Raw genomic sequence first — 14,061 nt, 5'->3', positions numbered from 1 at the left:
AACGCGCTGGCAGAAACGCATTTCTGTTTATGTCTAAGCTCAAATTTTTGTACAATTCAAAGTTGAGAGTGCACTTAAGAGGCCGAGAAAAGGTCTGTGGAGGGGAGGAGGAATTTTCCCTTTCCCGAAACCTGCTTTCAGAAATATACAATCTCATCAGGCTACTTTTCTTGTTCTCAGCATTAGCCTTCTTCTAACATTTTCTGTCCTTGGAGAAATGCATGATAGTGCAACTTAGTTAAAGAGGTTACTTTCTGCTCATTCCTTTGTAGCAGTCCACACTGGCATCTTGATTTATGATCTTTAACAGATAAAAGTCAGTCTCACTGATGAAGCTCAGCTATATTACACTGGAATCTATTAACTTTTTAAACTTTATTATTTCAGTCACAATTAAGACTATCCGAAGCCTCTTCATAAAAAGGGGCCATATCAAAAGCTGTATGTTAGCAACTGGATCAATGGATGCATTCATTCTGCATCAAAAATACCATAAGAAGAACAGATCTCTCCTGGGGAAACAAATCTGTATCAATATTTCAGTCTCTTGAATACAGAAATTTGATATAACGTGATGCAACACCCGAGCTTCCCCTTCTTTCAATTAACTGAGAAATAAAAATTGTCCTTAGAAGGGAAGAAATGCATTTGTATTGTTTAGTTTTCGGGTTTTCCGCCCTTTCATAGCATCATAATGTTCTCTTAATGGGTGGAAAACTTAATCTTCAAGTTCAAGCCTAGATTCTTCATACAGTTCAGGATGAGATGACTTGGAATACCGGGAATATTTCAGATGTAGAAAATCACCCAATTCATCCAGAGCATTCAAAACCTGTAAGACCATGATATTTTGTCAATTCTATTGGAAAAGAAATGAAGTTCTAGTAACTTCTACTTTACTGCAGAACAAGAAGATTATAATAAAAACATCAAATAAAGTTTAAAAGACAGACTGGCAAATTTTGCATTCATTCTAGAACAGTGAACATCAATACAGTCGTAGATGTACAACAGCATCTATGAGAAAGGAATTTGCTCCTTCAGTAGGTTATGGTTTATTAGTAAGTGCATTAATTGAGCACAGATGAAAAAACCTACTTTTTCTAAAGGTACAGGGAGGTTACAATCCAGACAAAAATTATCTTTGCTTGTGCAAAAGAAACGTGTAAGGCTATACTTCAGTATTTCTCCATAGCTCCCAGAGACTGGAGTTGCCAATGCATTTTCTTAGGTAGGACTCAGCCCCCAGTGCTGAGCAGAGTCAGCATAAACGGTCTGAATAGCTGAAGATAATTTTAGTGAACGCCATTATCTTACATTAATATAACAGAGACATTTATTTTTTGTTCATTAATACTGTAATGGAATTTGCTGAGCTGAGTCCCCAGCTTTCAGTAGATTCAAAATGTAGGCAGGGAATTCTGTACCATAGGGTAGCAGCTCAGTGTTTTTCAGCATCTGACCCACATTCAAGAGCAGCCAACTTTTTGGCATCAAAGAAGGAAAGAGCAGGTTTGATTTTGAGCCTGTTTCTGTTAAGCCACTAAAACAAGCTCATGAACAAAAAGAAGTAATTTAGAACAAAAAGAAGTAATTTAGTAATGGTTTATGCAGAGAGATAGCTTCCAGGTCATTAAGGAAGTTATTCTTGGGAGCTTGCCCTTTCATGGATCTTTCCTCTTTAGTTCCAGGCTGAGATACAAAACAAATTTTGCGAAAGGGAAACATTTTCATTGTGCTTGTTACCTGTTGTTACCCTGGGTTTAGGCACAGTCACAAAGTGTTTTGTCCTAAAAGCTTTGCATCTGCAAGTAATTGAACTCAGGGCATTTCCATTCCCCCAAACTGTAAGAGTGCCACAAGTACTGTGGCAAGACCACAGCACGTTCACTGATGACTGGGGAGCGTCAGATCTTCCCTGGAAGCAGCAACGTGCAGGTAGCGGGAAGTGAACGTACAATGATGGCCCAAAAATGTGGTGGGCCTGACATTTGGGGGCAGGGGGAAAGGAAGAAAATCAAAGCAGCAGCCTCAAGAGATTAATCTTCAGATCAACTTCATTGCCTGTTACCAGTTGCATAAGCCAAAATCCACACAGTCAAACAGCAGAAGCTGGCAAGGACCAACAGGAGAGCTATGCTCTGTTCTACAAAATACTACCTTAATGGTATTGTACCTTGTTAATAACTACTGCACCTTTAAAAGCAGCAGGAATTTTACACTGCACACATGCGAGGCAGGTTTTTGATGTTTGAAAGTTACCTACACTGGTATGGGAGCTGGTCAGCAGAGCAAGGCTCTGGCCTCCACATCCATGCGCATCTCAGGATGCAAAAGGAGAGTCAGGAGCTCTCTGCAGGCACAAGTGCTTGTCTACATGAACCAGTGGCATATTTAACTCAAATGCCTTTCCATGTTCAAAGATTTTTTGCTTTGACCATCACACTCGTGCGAAGAGAGGAAAAACAAAGCCTGAAATTTATTGTTAAGCCTCTGTGTTTCATGCCTCCAAGTTGGCTTATTCTGAGAATGAAAGAACATATCTCAAGCCAGGCCAAAAACACCTTCGGCAAGAAAGGGAGATGGAAAATATCAAAGAGTTTATTTTAAACACATTTCTGACTGTGTTGGAACGGAGGTTTACAATGGAAGTTTCAACATACTGTTAATGGTATTTCTGATATCCGAGAAAGATACGGAACTGAGACTGGCCAGACAGCACCAACTAAACTTAATTAGGTTCAAACAGTTCCAAATACTGTTTGCAATTTCCACCTGTACCCCCAAGGCTGTCCCATATACTTCTGCAATTCAAGAAACATGGGGAAATATGGAATAGAAATATGCGTATGGAAAACTTGATTTTCAATTATTTCCATGTCATTTTGGGTTTCCTACTCTGATAGTTTTGACATAGCATTTAACTTTTGTCTTGCTGTGCTGTTCATGCAGGTTTTTATTAGTGATGACAGATTTGGTCACTCTTAGAAATAGAAGAACATAAGAAGTTAACTCGCCGATAATTTATTTAGAAAATAAAATGTATAAGGCTCAAATGCCTTTAAAGATCAAGTGACAAGGCCAGAAAAACAAATGTAAAAATGAATTATTGAGATTCAAAGTAACAGAGGCACAGCTTCTCCCAGCCTCCTTTGCACCTGAAGTTAATTTGGGCAGGACATCTGCTGTGCTTACCGTGTCTAACATCTCCCGTGTATGTGCAGCTGACACACAAAACCGGGCCCTGGATTCTGTGATAGGAGTAGCTGGAAACCCAACCACGACCACCCCGATATTTTTTTCTAACATGCGTCTTGCAAAAGCCCTAAGGAGAGAAAAAGTGGAAGGAGAAAAACCAAAAATAAATTATCTCCAATAAACTGAACACAGAGAGAAAACATTCAGATATAATGCAACAACAGATAAAATCCTGTTTTCAACTGATTGAATATTCCCACTGATTTCCATAAAAGCCAGAATTTTACCAGTAGGATTGAGACTGTTTGCTGCTTAGCGGCTCATGAAGCCAAGTGGGTGTCAAATCCTAGAAATGTGATGGCAGAGAGGGCACTGCACGATAAACAATTCATTTCTGTCAATGAAAGTCTCTGAGTACAAATCAAACCATGTGGACATTCACAGTCCCTAAGCATGGAAGAGGTTGGGCTTGTGGACAGTATGAATGCTTGGTTCCTGAACATCAATAGGAATAAACCAATCTGTGTGATGGTTTATTTACCCTCACAGTTACTCTGCCAGTTAAGAAGGCTTGTGTGGTATGTATGAGACCTAGAGCTCACAGCTACCCTAAGCTACTTGCAAATTCTCCCTACAGCTCAACCCTTACATTATGCTACGACTGACTTCTGGTCTGTGTGCCCAAGTCAGTGCACAAGTGCTGCTTGAGTGGAACTGAATGGTAAAACATGCAAAATCCATTCAAAGACCAGATGGGACAAAAAGGCATTCATCTAAACCAATTCATACATCAAAGGCAACATGTCTCCTTTAATGATGACAAATTAAAAACCAAAAAATTCAAATTAAAAATGTTATCAAAAGTATTATTCCAGACCACGCTAAAAAAGGAAAAGAGAAAGATTTTAAAATTCTGAATTCTGGAACAACTCAAAATTAAATCTAGGGGCAAATCTAAAAGAAAGCAGAACTAAAGGATGTATTCAACTAACAGTGTATGTTTCTCCTGGGAAGCACCTACCACACAACATCATCTTCTTCAACGTATACCGAATAACCATGAACATGAATAGTGCTTGTTTTGCCAGCAAAACAAGTACTTTTTTTCAATACTTACCCTATTTTACCAGGCATATAAAGGAGCAAGGGAACAACAGGAGAATCATCATTGCCATAAATGATGAAGCCCATTTCATGCAGTTTTCGTCTGAAGTACCTTGTGTTTTTCTCCAACTGACGCACTCTTTGGAGCCCTGAAACAAGCCAGTCAGGAGAACAGTCAGTGTAAAGATCACAACTGGGGTCTAGTCACAGGCAAGAATCAGGGCTGGGGGTAACAGTTTGGCTGAAATGTAAATGTTGCTATTTGATTGAGAAGAAAAACACGGAATGAGCTAAATACAACTACACTGATTATTGCGGCATTGTAGGACAGATGGTTGATATTCCTGTAATTGTGAGGTGCCTTCCCATGGCAGAAACAGTCCCTCTCTGGGGAGAGACATGTGGGCAATTCCCTGAACTTTGCTGTGCTAAATAAAGCCTCCTAGATGACACACACCTACAGAGAAGTAGTGCAGACATGTAAATAGAGAATTTATTTCTCAGTGTAATTGACTATTATCTCTGCATTGTCCCTGGCCTCATTTAGTCATGGATGCACAGATGTGACCCCCGGCAAAACTGACAGAAGAGTTGAAAACAATTATTTTTATGAAGGAAAAGGACAAAAAACATCAAAGAAAAAATGTGCTTGAAAAGACATTTCAGCCATTTCTTTTGCAGTGCCACTAAGGAGGTGGTTTCTGACAAGTGCAACTGCTTCCCAACCCGTTGCATAGAGAGGGAAGAGACATGCTCTACATTACTGTAGTAAGAGATATAATATGTCCTTTCACTACTCCACCTGCATTATATTTAATCAGTAAGCTGATCTCTGTGCTGCTTTTCCACTGCTGTGAGGTGCTGGCAGGGATGGTGCCACCTCCTCCACACCCACATCCCTGTCCAGTGCCAGTCCAAGTTGACACGGCCACATAGCAAATCGAGCCAGGTCTGTCATCTGCCTGACCTCACCAGAAACAAAACTGGCAAGCCACCATTAAGCAGATTGAGTCTCTAAACCTAATCGCTGTTCAGCAGCTTGTGTCTGCCCAGCAGAGGTGGTGAGAATGTGTGGTAAGACTGGGATTTAGCAGGACACAGTTACACTCTTAGCTTTCATTTTCCTGCTGTTCATCAGCCCATACTTTCAATATCACTTATGTTATGTCACCAGACATGAACACTGAAACCTCCAGTGCAACTCATTTCCTCTTTTCCCTTTGCCTTTGCACAGATGTGTTATGTTTTCACTCTCCATTTATGTTTTCATTTTACTTTACATTTTGTTCGCTTCATTCTTCATTTACTACTTTCTGCTGTCACCGTTCTCTCACTGGATGCCTGTTTCCTAACTCCCCATCTTGCTCTGTGCAACCACAGTGGCCAGTAAGGCGTTTGTAGCAGCTACATGCCACCTTTGGCAGATTTGTCCTCAGACCACATTCTGCCCCACCATCTGCTCTGGCTTTTCTTCCTTTTCCCTCTTGGCTGACGTGGGGATCACCATACCTACATGAACCTCTTTTCCATTAATATTTCTGAACATGTGTAGGTTTGAACAAGATCTACTACTCCATCTGTTCTGTATCCTCCCAAGTCAAGGTTCTGTCAGTTTTCTGGCTGGGAAATTTATAGGAAAAGTGGGACTTGCTTCACAGTGATCAGTGTTTTGCTTGAACAAATTAAAAGAGCTCATAAAAACAGTACATTTGTAACTTTATGCACACAACTGCCCACACAGACAACCTGTTACTTACAGTCTCAGTCATTCAGTTTAAAGCACTCAGTGGAAGAGATCTGCTGGGTTAGAAAAGGCCACAAATAGTTTAACCATCTCTCTAATGCTGCTAAAGCAAAAACAGCTGTGCCAGAGCAAGGAAAACAAATGAAACACAAAAGCATCCTACTACAAAGCTTTCCAGTCACTAATAAAAACAATAGTCTGTGGTATTTCCAAAAATATTTTTGGTGTAGTAGATCTCAAAGAAACAGGAGGAAGAGGAGGGGAGGGGAGATGATGGTAAGGAAAGGGAGTTAGAGAATAATGTGGCTGAAGTCTAAAGAGAGACTTTTTCCCTTGTTAGAATTTGTAAAGATGTTATTAGCACCTCCTCCATGTCCGAGTTATAAGGAAGAGGGTGGGGAGTAACCTGAACTGGGGGCTCAAAGCAACTGCTGTTTCTTGCTATATAAGCAGCCCCTGAGCTAGTTTCCAAACTCTCAGTTGGAAAGCATTTGAAACTACTAGATTTTCAATTAGGGAAAGTTTTTCATAAATGCAGATGTTCTTGGTGAGTGCAGTTTAAGACTTGCTGCCTTCTCCTTTCTATTCATGCGTTTACCACAGAGCTGGAAACACAGTGTGAGCCATGCAAGATTCCAGGCTGTGCTGTTCGCTATTTATCAAAACATATGTGCAGGGCCCAGAGGTGATCAGTCTGTCTCTACTTAGTTTTAGTGCCAGAAATTTAGACTCCAGCTAAGGAAACTTTAGAGCTGAAAGAGGAGGTTCAGACAACCCCCCAAAAATCAAAAACCTCTTCCTTTTCTAATCTTCCTTTCCCGATTCTACATCCTCAACTGGTTTGTGATGCAAGATCTCCCCTTTCAAGACTCCCTATGGAGCTCATTTCAAGCCAGCCAGTGCTGATGCAAAAGAGACACTTGAATGTTTTAGCAACATCCCAGAATACTAATTTCATTTGCAGGGATGCATTAAAGAGCCAAATAAAAGATCAGAGCACTCCCATATATCTGGAGGGGAAAAAAAGCACATTAGGAGACGATTGCTACACTCACTGTATTTGTGGGTGGGTGGCTGGGAGGAACCTATTTCTTTACCAAATGTCAACACTTTCCTTTCTCATGTTAAGTTTTGTGGTCAAAGACCACAGACACACATCATATACACAGGCTTCTTATACGCTGTCCCAATAAGAGCAATAAAACCATTAAAATTTGTAGCTGTATTTCAACACTGTTTTTCATTCCTTTATGGGACCTTCCAATGTCAGATAAGGAGGTAGATCTGAGCAAAACGTTTATTTTTGTCTCATTGGCCTGATTTTCCCTTTACACTGCAGATTAAGAGTGATGAATTCAGTTTAGAATCAGGTCTTAGTCCAAATGCACTGGAGTATGTTTAACTAAAAACACCACAAAGTATTTTCTTTGATTCCTGAGGCTGTGATCTTGCATCCTTTAATATTTATTGAGTGAAAATCTACAGAGCAGACCCTTGAGCTAAAATAATATGGCTGCATCTATGTGAGTGTAAGAATTTACCTGTATGGGACTAATTAGAGGATCAGGTCCCTAGACAGTAAATATATGTGTTACAAAATTCATACTTTGCAAAATCCTTGAGGATTTACAGTCTATGCAAAGAGCTTACAGCACAGCAAGCAGCATATCCAGAGAGTTATATTCCATAAAATATGTGAACCACAATACAGCACATGTTTGGAAAAAACAGCCTGGACAGGGAAAACCAACCCTCCTCTATTTAAAACTAAGCCCACTAATGCCCCAGAGTATTCAGCTAAGGCTGAGAATGTCTTTATTAAGTGCTCTAGATCTTCTTATTGACTGAATTAAGAAGGGACAGAAAAAGAGAAAAGTAAAGGATAAACAATTCCCAAATTTCACAAGTTATCTTCATGCTGGTGGGAACATACACAGCCAGTTTATGGGGATTTTTCTGAAATAAAGGATTAGTTGCCTGGATGGTACAAGAAAAGCAGATTTACTGCATCAGCAATCCACCTTCTGCCGGAAAATTTAGTTTTCATTTGGTTGCACCACTTTAAAAATATTTGGTTTACTGCAAAGTTCTAAGGTGTCGGCAATTCTGGGAAAAATGCTGATTATATTTTTATGTGACACGCATCATTGCATGCTGCTGGCTTTAGCTCATTAGTTTCTGCAGGCTTTTAGAAAGCTTTATAGCTCAAAATTAATATGGTTTAGTTGAAAGAAAAATACAAAAAGAAGGCAAGAGGGAGAGAGAAATGATAAAATGTAGTAGCTTGCTCATAATTTCTTTGAAGCAACAAGCTTTTTAAGAGAGCCACTTGGAGTAACAGACTTGGCAGAAGCTTTGTCACATACTTTCAGGGCCCCTGACATCAGGAAGGCATCCTGACTACACATCTGAGGGCCTGATCCCAGGCTGGCTTTACCTGGCACAGCTCTGTGCACTTCAGTAGAACTTTGCTGTTTATGCCAGCTGAGAACCTTATCCTGGCAGTGAAAGAGGCAGTAAAAGTATCAGCTCTCTAAAATAAAAGTTCATTTTCCTCTTCCAGAGATGTCTGCTTTTGCCTCCCACAGAATGTTCATAAGCAGAGAAGCTGCCTACGTTCAATTCCTGCACAAACAGTCTACCTTTGAACTCTTCCTGTAGGCTTCTACCCTTGGAAGTTGTGACTCAGTCTATTGAAAACAGGAATAAGCAACCCGTAGCCTTTCATATCAAGATCTCAGGTGTAGGAGGGGAAGGAGAGCTATTTTTCCTGAACCTCTTCCAGGAAAGATAACCCCATGCCATACTGGTTTTTGGCATGTGGTGGACTCTTCAAGACACAAATCCACCTGCTTTAATCTTCTCCAGCTGTTGTTTCATAGAGTCTTTGTAGATAATTAATTACACAATTGGACTTTTACATACCAGTGTCAGTGTTCCTTGGATGGGGAACTCAACTCCCTGCCTTCCTCTACTAACAGCTAGATAGGAAAAAGCAAACTTCCATAGGCTGAAAAAAAATTGGAAAACAATAGCTCTTTCCCACTAAACTATTGCAGATGGACAGATTTTTTTTTTTCCTCTGGTTCCATTATAAGAGTAACACACATGCAGCTCCACGTGCATTAAATCACATATAGAATGCTATAAAATTGGGGTGCCTAAAGGAAATATGTTCTCAGATAAAACAATCTTCATCAAAAATAACTTTGCAATGAACTGGGGAGAAGTGAAGACATTTACTTCTACAATCTAATGCTAACTAGAAACCTAGTGATTTCAACTTAATTCAGCTGCTAAATAAGCCCTTAAGGACTTATTTTAACTGTGAACTGCTGCAAAACACTGTCCAGAGAAGATTATGGGAAGAAAAATGGCAGTTTCAGTTGAAGCAGAAAGGAGAAAAATTGTGAAGATTGGATCATTTTTACCTTATTTCTCGGATGAGTCAGCTCTGCCTAGCCAGCACCTTATCTATATTCAGATATACAATGCAGGGACAGAGCAGGCAGCCTTGGCTGAGTCCTGTTTACTCCCAGCGCAGGTGATTAATCACGAAGCGGGTCCGTCCCGCCGCTGAAAACCAGCCAGCGCACAACGCGCTCCATCTGCATCCCATTAGGTGTTTCTGAAGTGCCAGGGATCCGGATGCCGCGAGAAACGGCACTTCGCTGCTTTGTGCTCGGCAGGCTGAGAACCGCGCTGGATTCCTCGGGCACCGCAGCGCCAGCGGCATCTGCAGCAGAGGAGGGATCCTCACTCTCTTCCGGCAGCAGACACCCTGGAAAGGGGACTGTGTCATGGAGCTGCCTGCCGCTGTCCCTGGGGAAAGCATAGCTGTCACTGCTGGGGGACAGGTCACATCCAAGTCTGACATCCTTCCTCTGCCTGCAGGTGATGCTTATTTCAGGATACAGGGAACATCTATCCATGGGTAGGGTCTGCTAGAGGACTCCAGCACAGGTTTAACTGTGAATGGGGAAAAAGTGACTGCAAATGAGGTAGAATTCAGTTAATCCTCAGAGATCTTGCAAGTCACTGCAAATGCTGTTAGTCCAAAGCCCGTGCTTGTTCAGATCCACTGACTCTCCGTGCATACATTTGATGCCCTGTGGCAGGTGAATCACATGGCAGGTGTCTCCACCAGAACAGCATATCTCACTCATTTTGAGCAAAGATATCTAAATTTAGCTCTGTTTCATCATCTACTGCTGGGAGAACATCTGTGATGTTCAGCATATACAAATAACTGCGGCAGCATATACTATCACTGATATCTTCACTGTTGTGACTGGAAGCCCTAGTCATGGAGCCAGTGCTGTGCAAACAGGGAATGAATGTGCTTAAGGGCTTGAAATGTGACCACATACTTACTGGGAATATTAACTTAAAATTAAGCCAGGGTTCTGCTTGCTAAGGACCTAAGAGAAGCAATCCCCTCAGAATGAAGCAGCAAAACAAGAATTTGAAAAAGATAGACTTCAGCATGACTGATTCGGCCACCTGTTTTGAGCAGGTCCAAGGGGTCCATCTCTAAGTCACTTGCAGATTTAAAGCTTAGAGCAATAGCTTCATGATCAGTCCAGTCTGGCAGACATTGATTTTGCTGCAAAAGGGATTGTTCCTCTCAGCTCCAGCTGCTCAAGTCCTGGCACTGCAACTCATGAAGCCATACAGCAGATTGGCTCTGGGAACCAGTCTGGGTGTAGGCTAACCATGAGTGGGAGAGTTGGTTGCTTTTCAGCTACATCAGTGCTCTGATTCAGTTCATTGCATGGCTGCACGAACACTCACGCTGGTGTAGGGAGAAGGGGCACGAGAAACAGGATAGGCAGGCAGAGGAGAAACTGAGGACAAGACTGCCCTTCCTTGTGCCAGTGCTGGCTTATGCCAGCTTGTAGTGATGTGGAACTAAGGTTTCTGAATTTACAGAGGATCCTGACAAAGCAAAACTAATGTTTTCAAAAGACTGTGGAGGACAGATAGCAGAGGAAAATGCTGGAAACTGACTTTAAGGAGCTGGTCCTCCATTTATATAAAAAATCTGAGACCAGTGGAAAAAGCTTTAAAAAGGAACCTTTAAAAAACAATCTCTTTAATGCCAAACCAAAACAGAAAGCGGCATTCTGCCACTTCTCACAATCTGAAAGAGCTCAAATGCAAGAACTCAAGCGCTTGCTAGAAACACAAATGAAAGCTAGTAGTTACAAAAAGATAAACCAATCAGCACAAAGGGGAGAGTAAATGAACATTTTAAAGAAACACTTCTAATCTAAACAACTTCAGGAATTATCTTTTAACAAAACATCTTTTACTAGTTCGAGAGGACAGGCTTTTAAATGTTTCAGCATCCCATAAAAACATGAAAAATGCCCACTGCTGTGAATGATTGTTTGCCATGCATTAAACAGAAAAAATATTTCCTTTACAAATGCTGCAATTTGCTTTTTACACCAGTATAGTCTATTATTAGTCATTAAAAAAATTGCTTTGGATTTCCCAGCAGTCTTAACTCCGTCTGCCTAGTGGTTCTATTTTATACCTATCAAATTTAAGTGTAAAAATATGCTTTTGGTATTCTCATGCAGAAAGGGTAGGAAGAAAAGGTCTGAGGTCACAGCTGGAGGGGCTGTGTTGCATGCAAGTAAGTGTACTTGCAAATTTGTGCGGGGTCCAAACACTCTGAGTCAACTCCAGCCTCATCATGGGATAAAACCACGAAGGCAGCTGCTGAGTTTCCTGAGGTATCTCCAGTGGTGTAATGAGAAGCCACAAGGAGAACACATAAAGAATATCTATATAATGAATTATAAAGAGTAAATGCCATGGGAACTTCTGCTTCCCATATTTCCTAATAAATGAGCTGAGATACATTTGAGATGAAAAGGCCACAAAGGCTTAAGAGGGATAAAATTGTTTCTTTTTTTTTTTTAATAGACTACATGAGCCGAACTGTGGAACTTGCTGCATTATGACATTACTAGAGGAAATACAGCTGCCAGAAGTTCATACACTTTTGAACAACTCTATTATAGGAACTATGAAAGTACTTATGATGTTATGGTACTAAGAACAAATGTGTTTTGTTCTACGAGACATCGATTTTCACAGTTCTGTGAAACATGGCACTGAGAAAAACAGGATTTTTACTCCACTGAAAATCTGATTTCACATTTGCATTTTTTTGTAGTAAAAAATTTTGATTCTTTGCATATAGTCACTCAAGAAATACTGGCAATATGGACCTCAACCTATTCCTCTTTCCTGGGCAGGAAAAATGCTGTATATCAGTTTTGAGGGAGCTACTACCTTCTCCTAATTTAACACTTCTTGCCCTTCATTTTCTCAAGTCACCACAGAAAACACAACAAAAGAAGGAAACTGCAATAGCTGGCTGTGGGCTCTGCAGTATCCTCCCAGTCACATTGTCATTAACATCTCACAACCATCACAAGTATTGATAGGGGACATACCCTCATGTTTATGCTGAAACAGACATAGGCTGTGGTTAACTTCCAGCTGAACAGTTTAGGTCTCACAGAATCACCCTGAAAGTGCTAACCTGTTCCTTCCTTGTGATGAAGCAGTACCCCCTGGGCCCATAAACATCTATTCATATCCTGCAGTCATGCATCTGGTATACTGATCCTGTCCTGGAAATGCACATCTCGATTCCTTTTCCAAACAACCATATTCTTACTAATTGAAAATAGAGGAAGAAAATATATAAGATCAATCAATTGGATACACACCAGGATGCACAGGCAGTACTGCTGCACTTCTGGGCCCTGGCATTACCTACTATATAATTTCATCGGTGCTAGTCTTTTCTAGATCAGCTGCTTAACAAATTAGTGGAGAATAACTAGCAAGAAATCAAAGGGAATGTAATAGTCTTATATCTGGGAAAATAAAGAAGACCAAAAAATATGGATTTTTCTGAGCAGCAGCTTAAATGACCAAATCAGTTTTCCTTCTCTTAGTTTTCTATTAACCTGCCAAGGAGTCAGTCGTGATGTTCAGATGGAAGAACAGGCTGGATTAACACATTTGTTTTCCTCTTATTTCATCCTCTTTCCAACAAGCACCATCTAGTTCACATGGAACTTTTTAGCAAACTCTAATTTCATTATTTTCTAAAACATTCCCAGTAACTTTTGCAAGGCTCACTCCCCTAGAGAAATGACCTCTGGAGGATAAGCCGTTGGTGGACATCTCCTTAAAAAGGATTCCCTTTATAAGGGGTAATCATCCAGTGGGAAGAGAATGCCATTTAAAACAAATTGCAAAATAAACTCCTATGGATCCAAGGGGCCTCCAGAGAACACATGGTCGATACTACCCTGCAGCAACTTCAGTTCACTTGAAACTTCTCTGCTCCACAGCTCATGCCCTCACAAGAACAACTCACATGCAGGGTTCACCATTTTCTGTGATGGACCAAAAGAACTCTGCCAAGGTCATTGTCCTTGGAATCAAAAATATCTAAGGAGAGACAGTGCTTTCTCCCCTCTGTTCCTTGCTCCTTTCTAAGCCACCACCTTCCTCTCTCTGATGCCAAAGCAACACATTGTAGTGTGGTCCAGCATAGCATTTTTTCCCTGTATTTTGGGTTGTGGGTTTTTTTTGTAGTCCACAAGACAGCCTAATGAAGGGAGGCCCACATGAAAGAAAACCCAAAGACTAAAATAATGAGTCTGGCTCAGAAGGACAAGAAACAGTTTTACACATCATAGCCAGCTTGCTAGCCTTTGTGCAATGCTCTAAGTTGTGATATATGATTTATTCATTTGTTTTTCTAATCATTTGCATTTCATATTACAAGACAATTTTTAAAAAACTGACAAAACACTAATCTATTTCATAACGGATTTGCAGAAGACTTAAAAAGCTCTTATTTTGTGCAGAAGAACAAACATTGTGTCATTAAACAACGCTGCTTGTGGAAGAGAAAATGCTTCAAACTCTTAGCCCTAAGACAGACACGCACATCTTAAATCTTGAATCCAGTTCTC

At 40.7% G+C, this 14,061-nt stretch overlaps 1 protein-coding gene across 2 annotated transcripts in view; it reads right to left on the bottom strand.

The window, feature by feature from the left end:
- Positions 1 to 358: 358 nt before the first annotated feature.
- Positions 359 to 14,061, bottom strand: part of SPTLC3 (serine palmitoyltransferase long chain base subunit 3) — an 80,069-nt gene continuing 66,366 nt past the window's right edge. For both annotated transcript variants that reach the window (XM_069008998.1, XM_069008999.1), the window contains exons 10-12: positions 4,316 to 4,451; positions 3,196 to 3,325; positions 359 to 832 (exon numbers count right to left, since the gene is read on the bottom strand). In XM_069008998.1, coding sequence (XP_068865099.1) covers positions 719 to 832; positions 3,196 to 3,325; positions 4,316 to 4,451 — 380 coding nt within the window. In that variant the 3' untranslated portion in view covers positions 359 to 718. The remainder of the gene's footprint in view (positions 833 to 3,195; positions 3,326 to 4,315; positions 4,452 to 14,061) is intronic.

This window comes from Aphelocoma coerulescens, chromosome 3 (assembly GCF_041296385.1).
Source record: "Aphelocoma coerulescens isolate FSJ_1873_10779 chromosome 3, UR_Acoe_1.0, whole genome shotgun sequence".
Taxonomy (NCBI): Eukaryota; Metazoa; Chordata; class Aves; order Passeriformes; family Corvidae; genus Aphelocoma; species Aphelocoma coerulescens.
The sequence above is the reverse complement of the archived record's forward strand: the minus strand, read 5'-3'. Positions and strand labels throughout refer to the sequence as shown.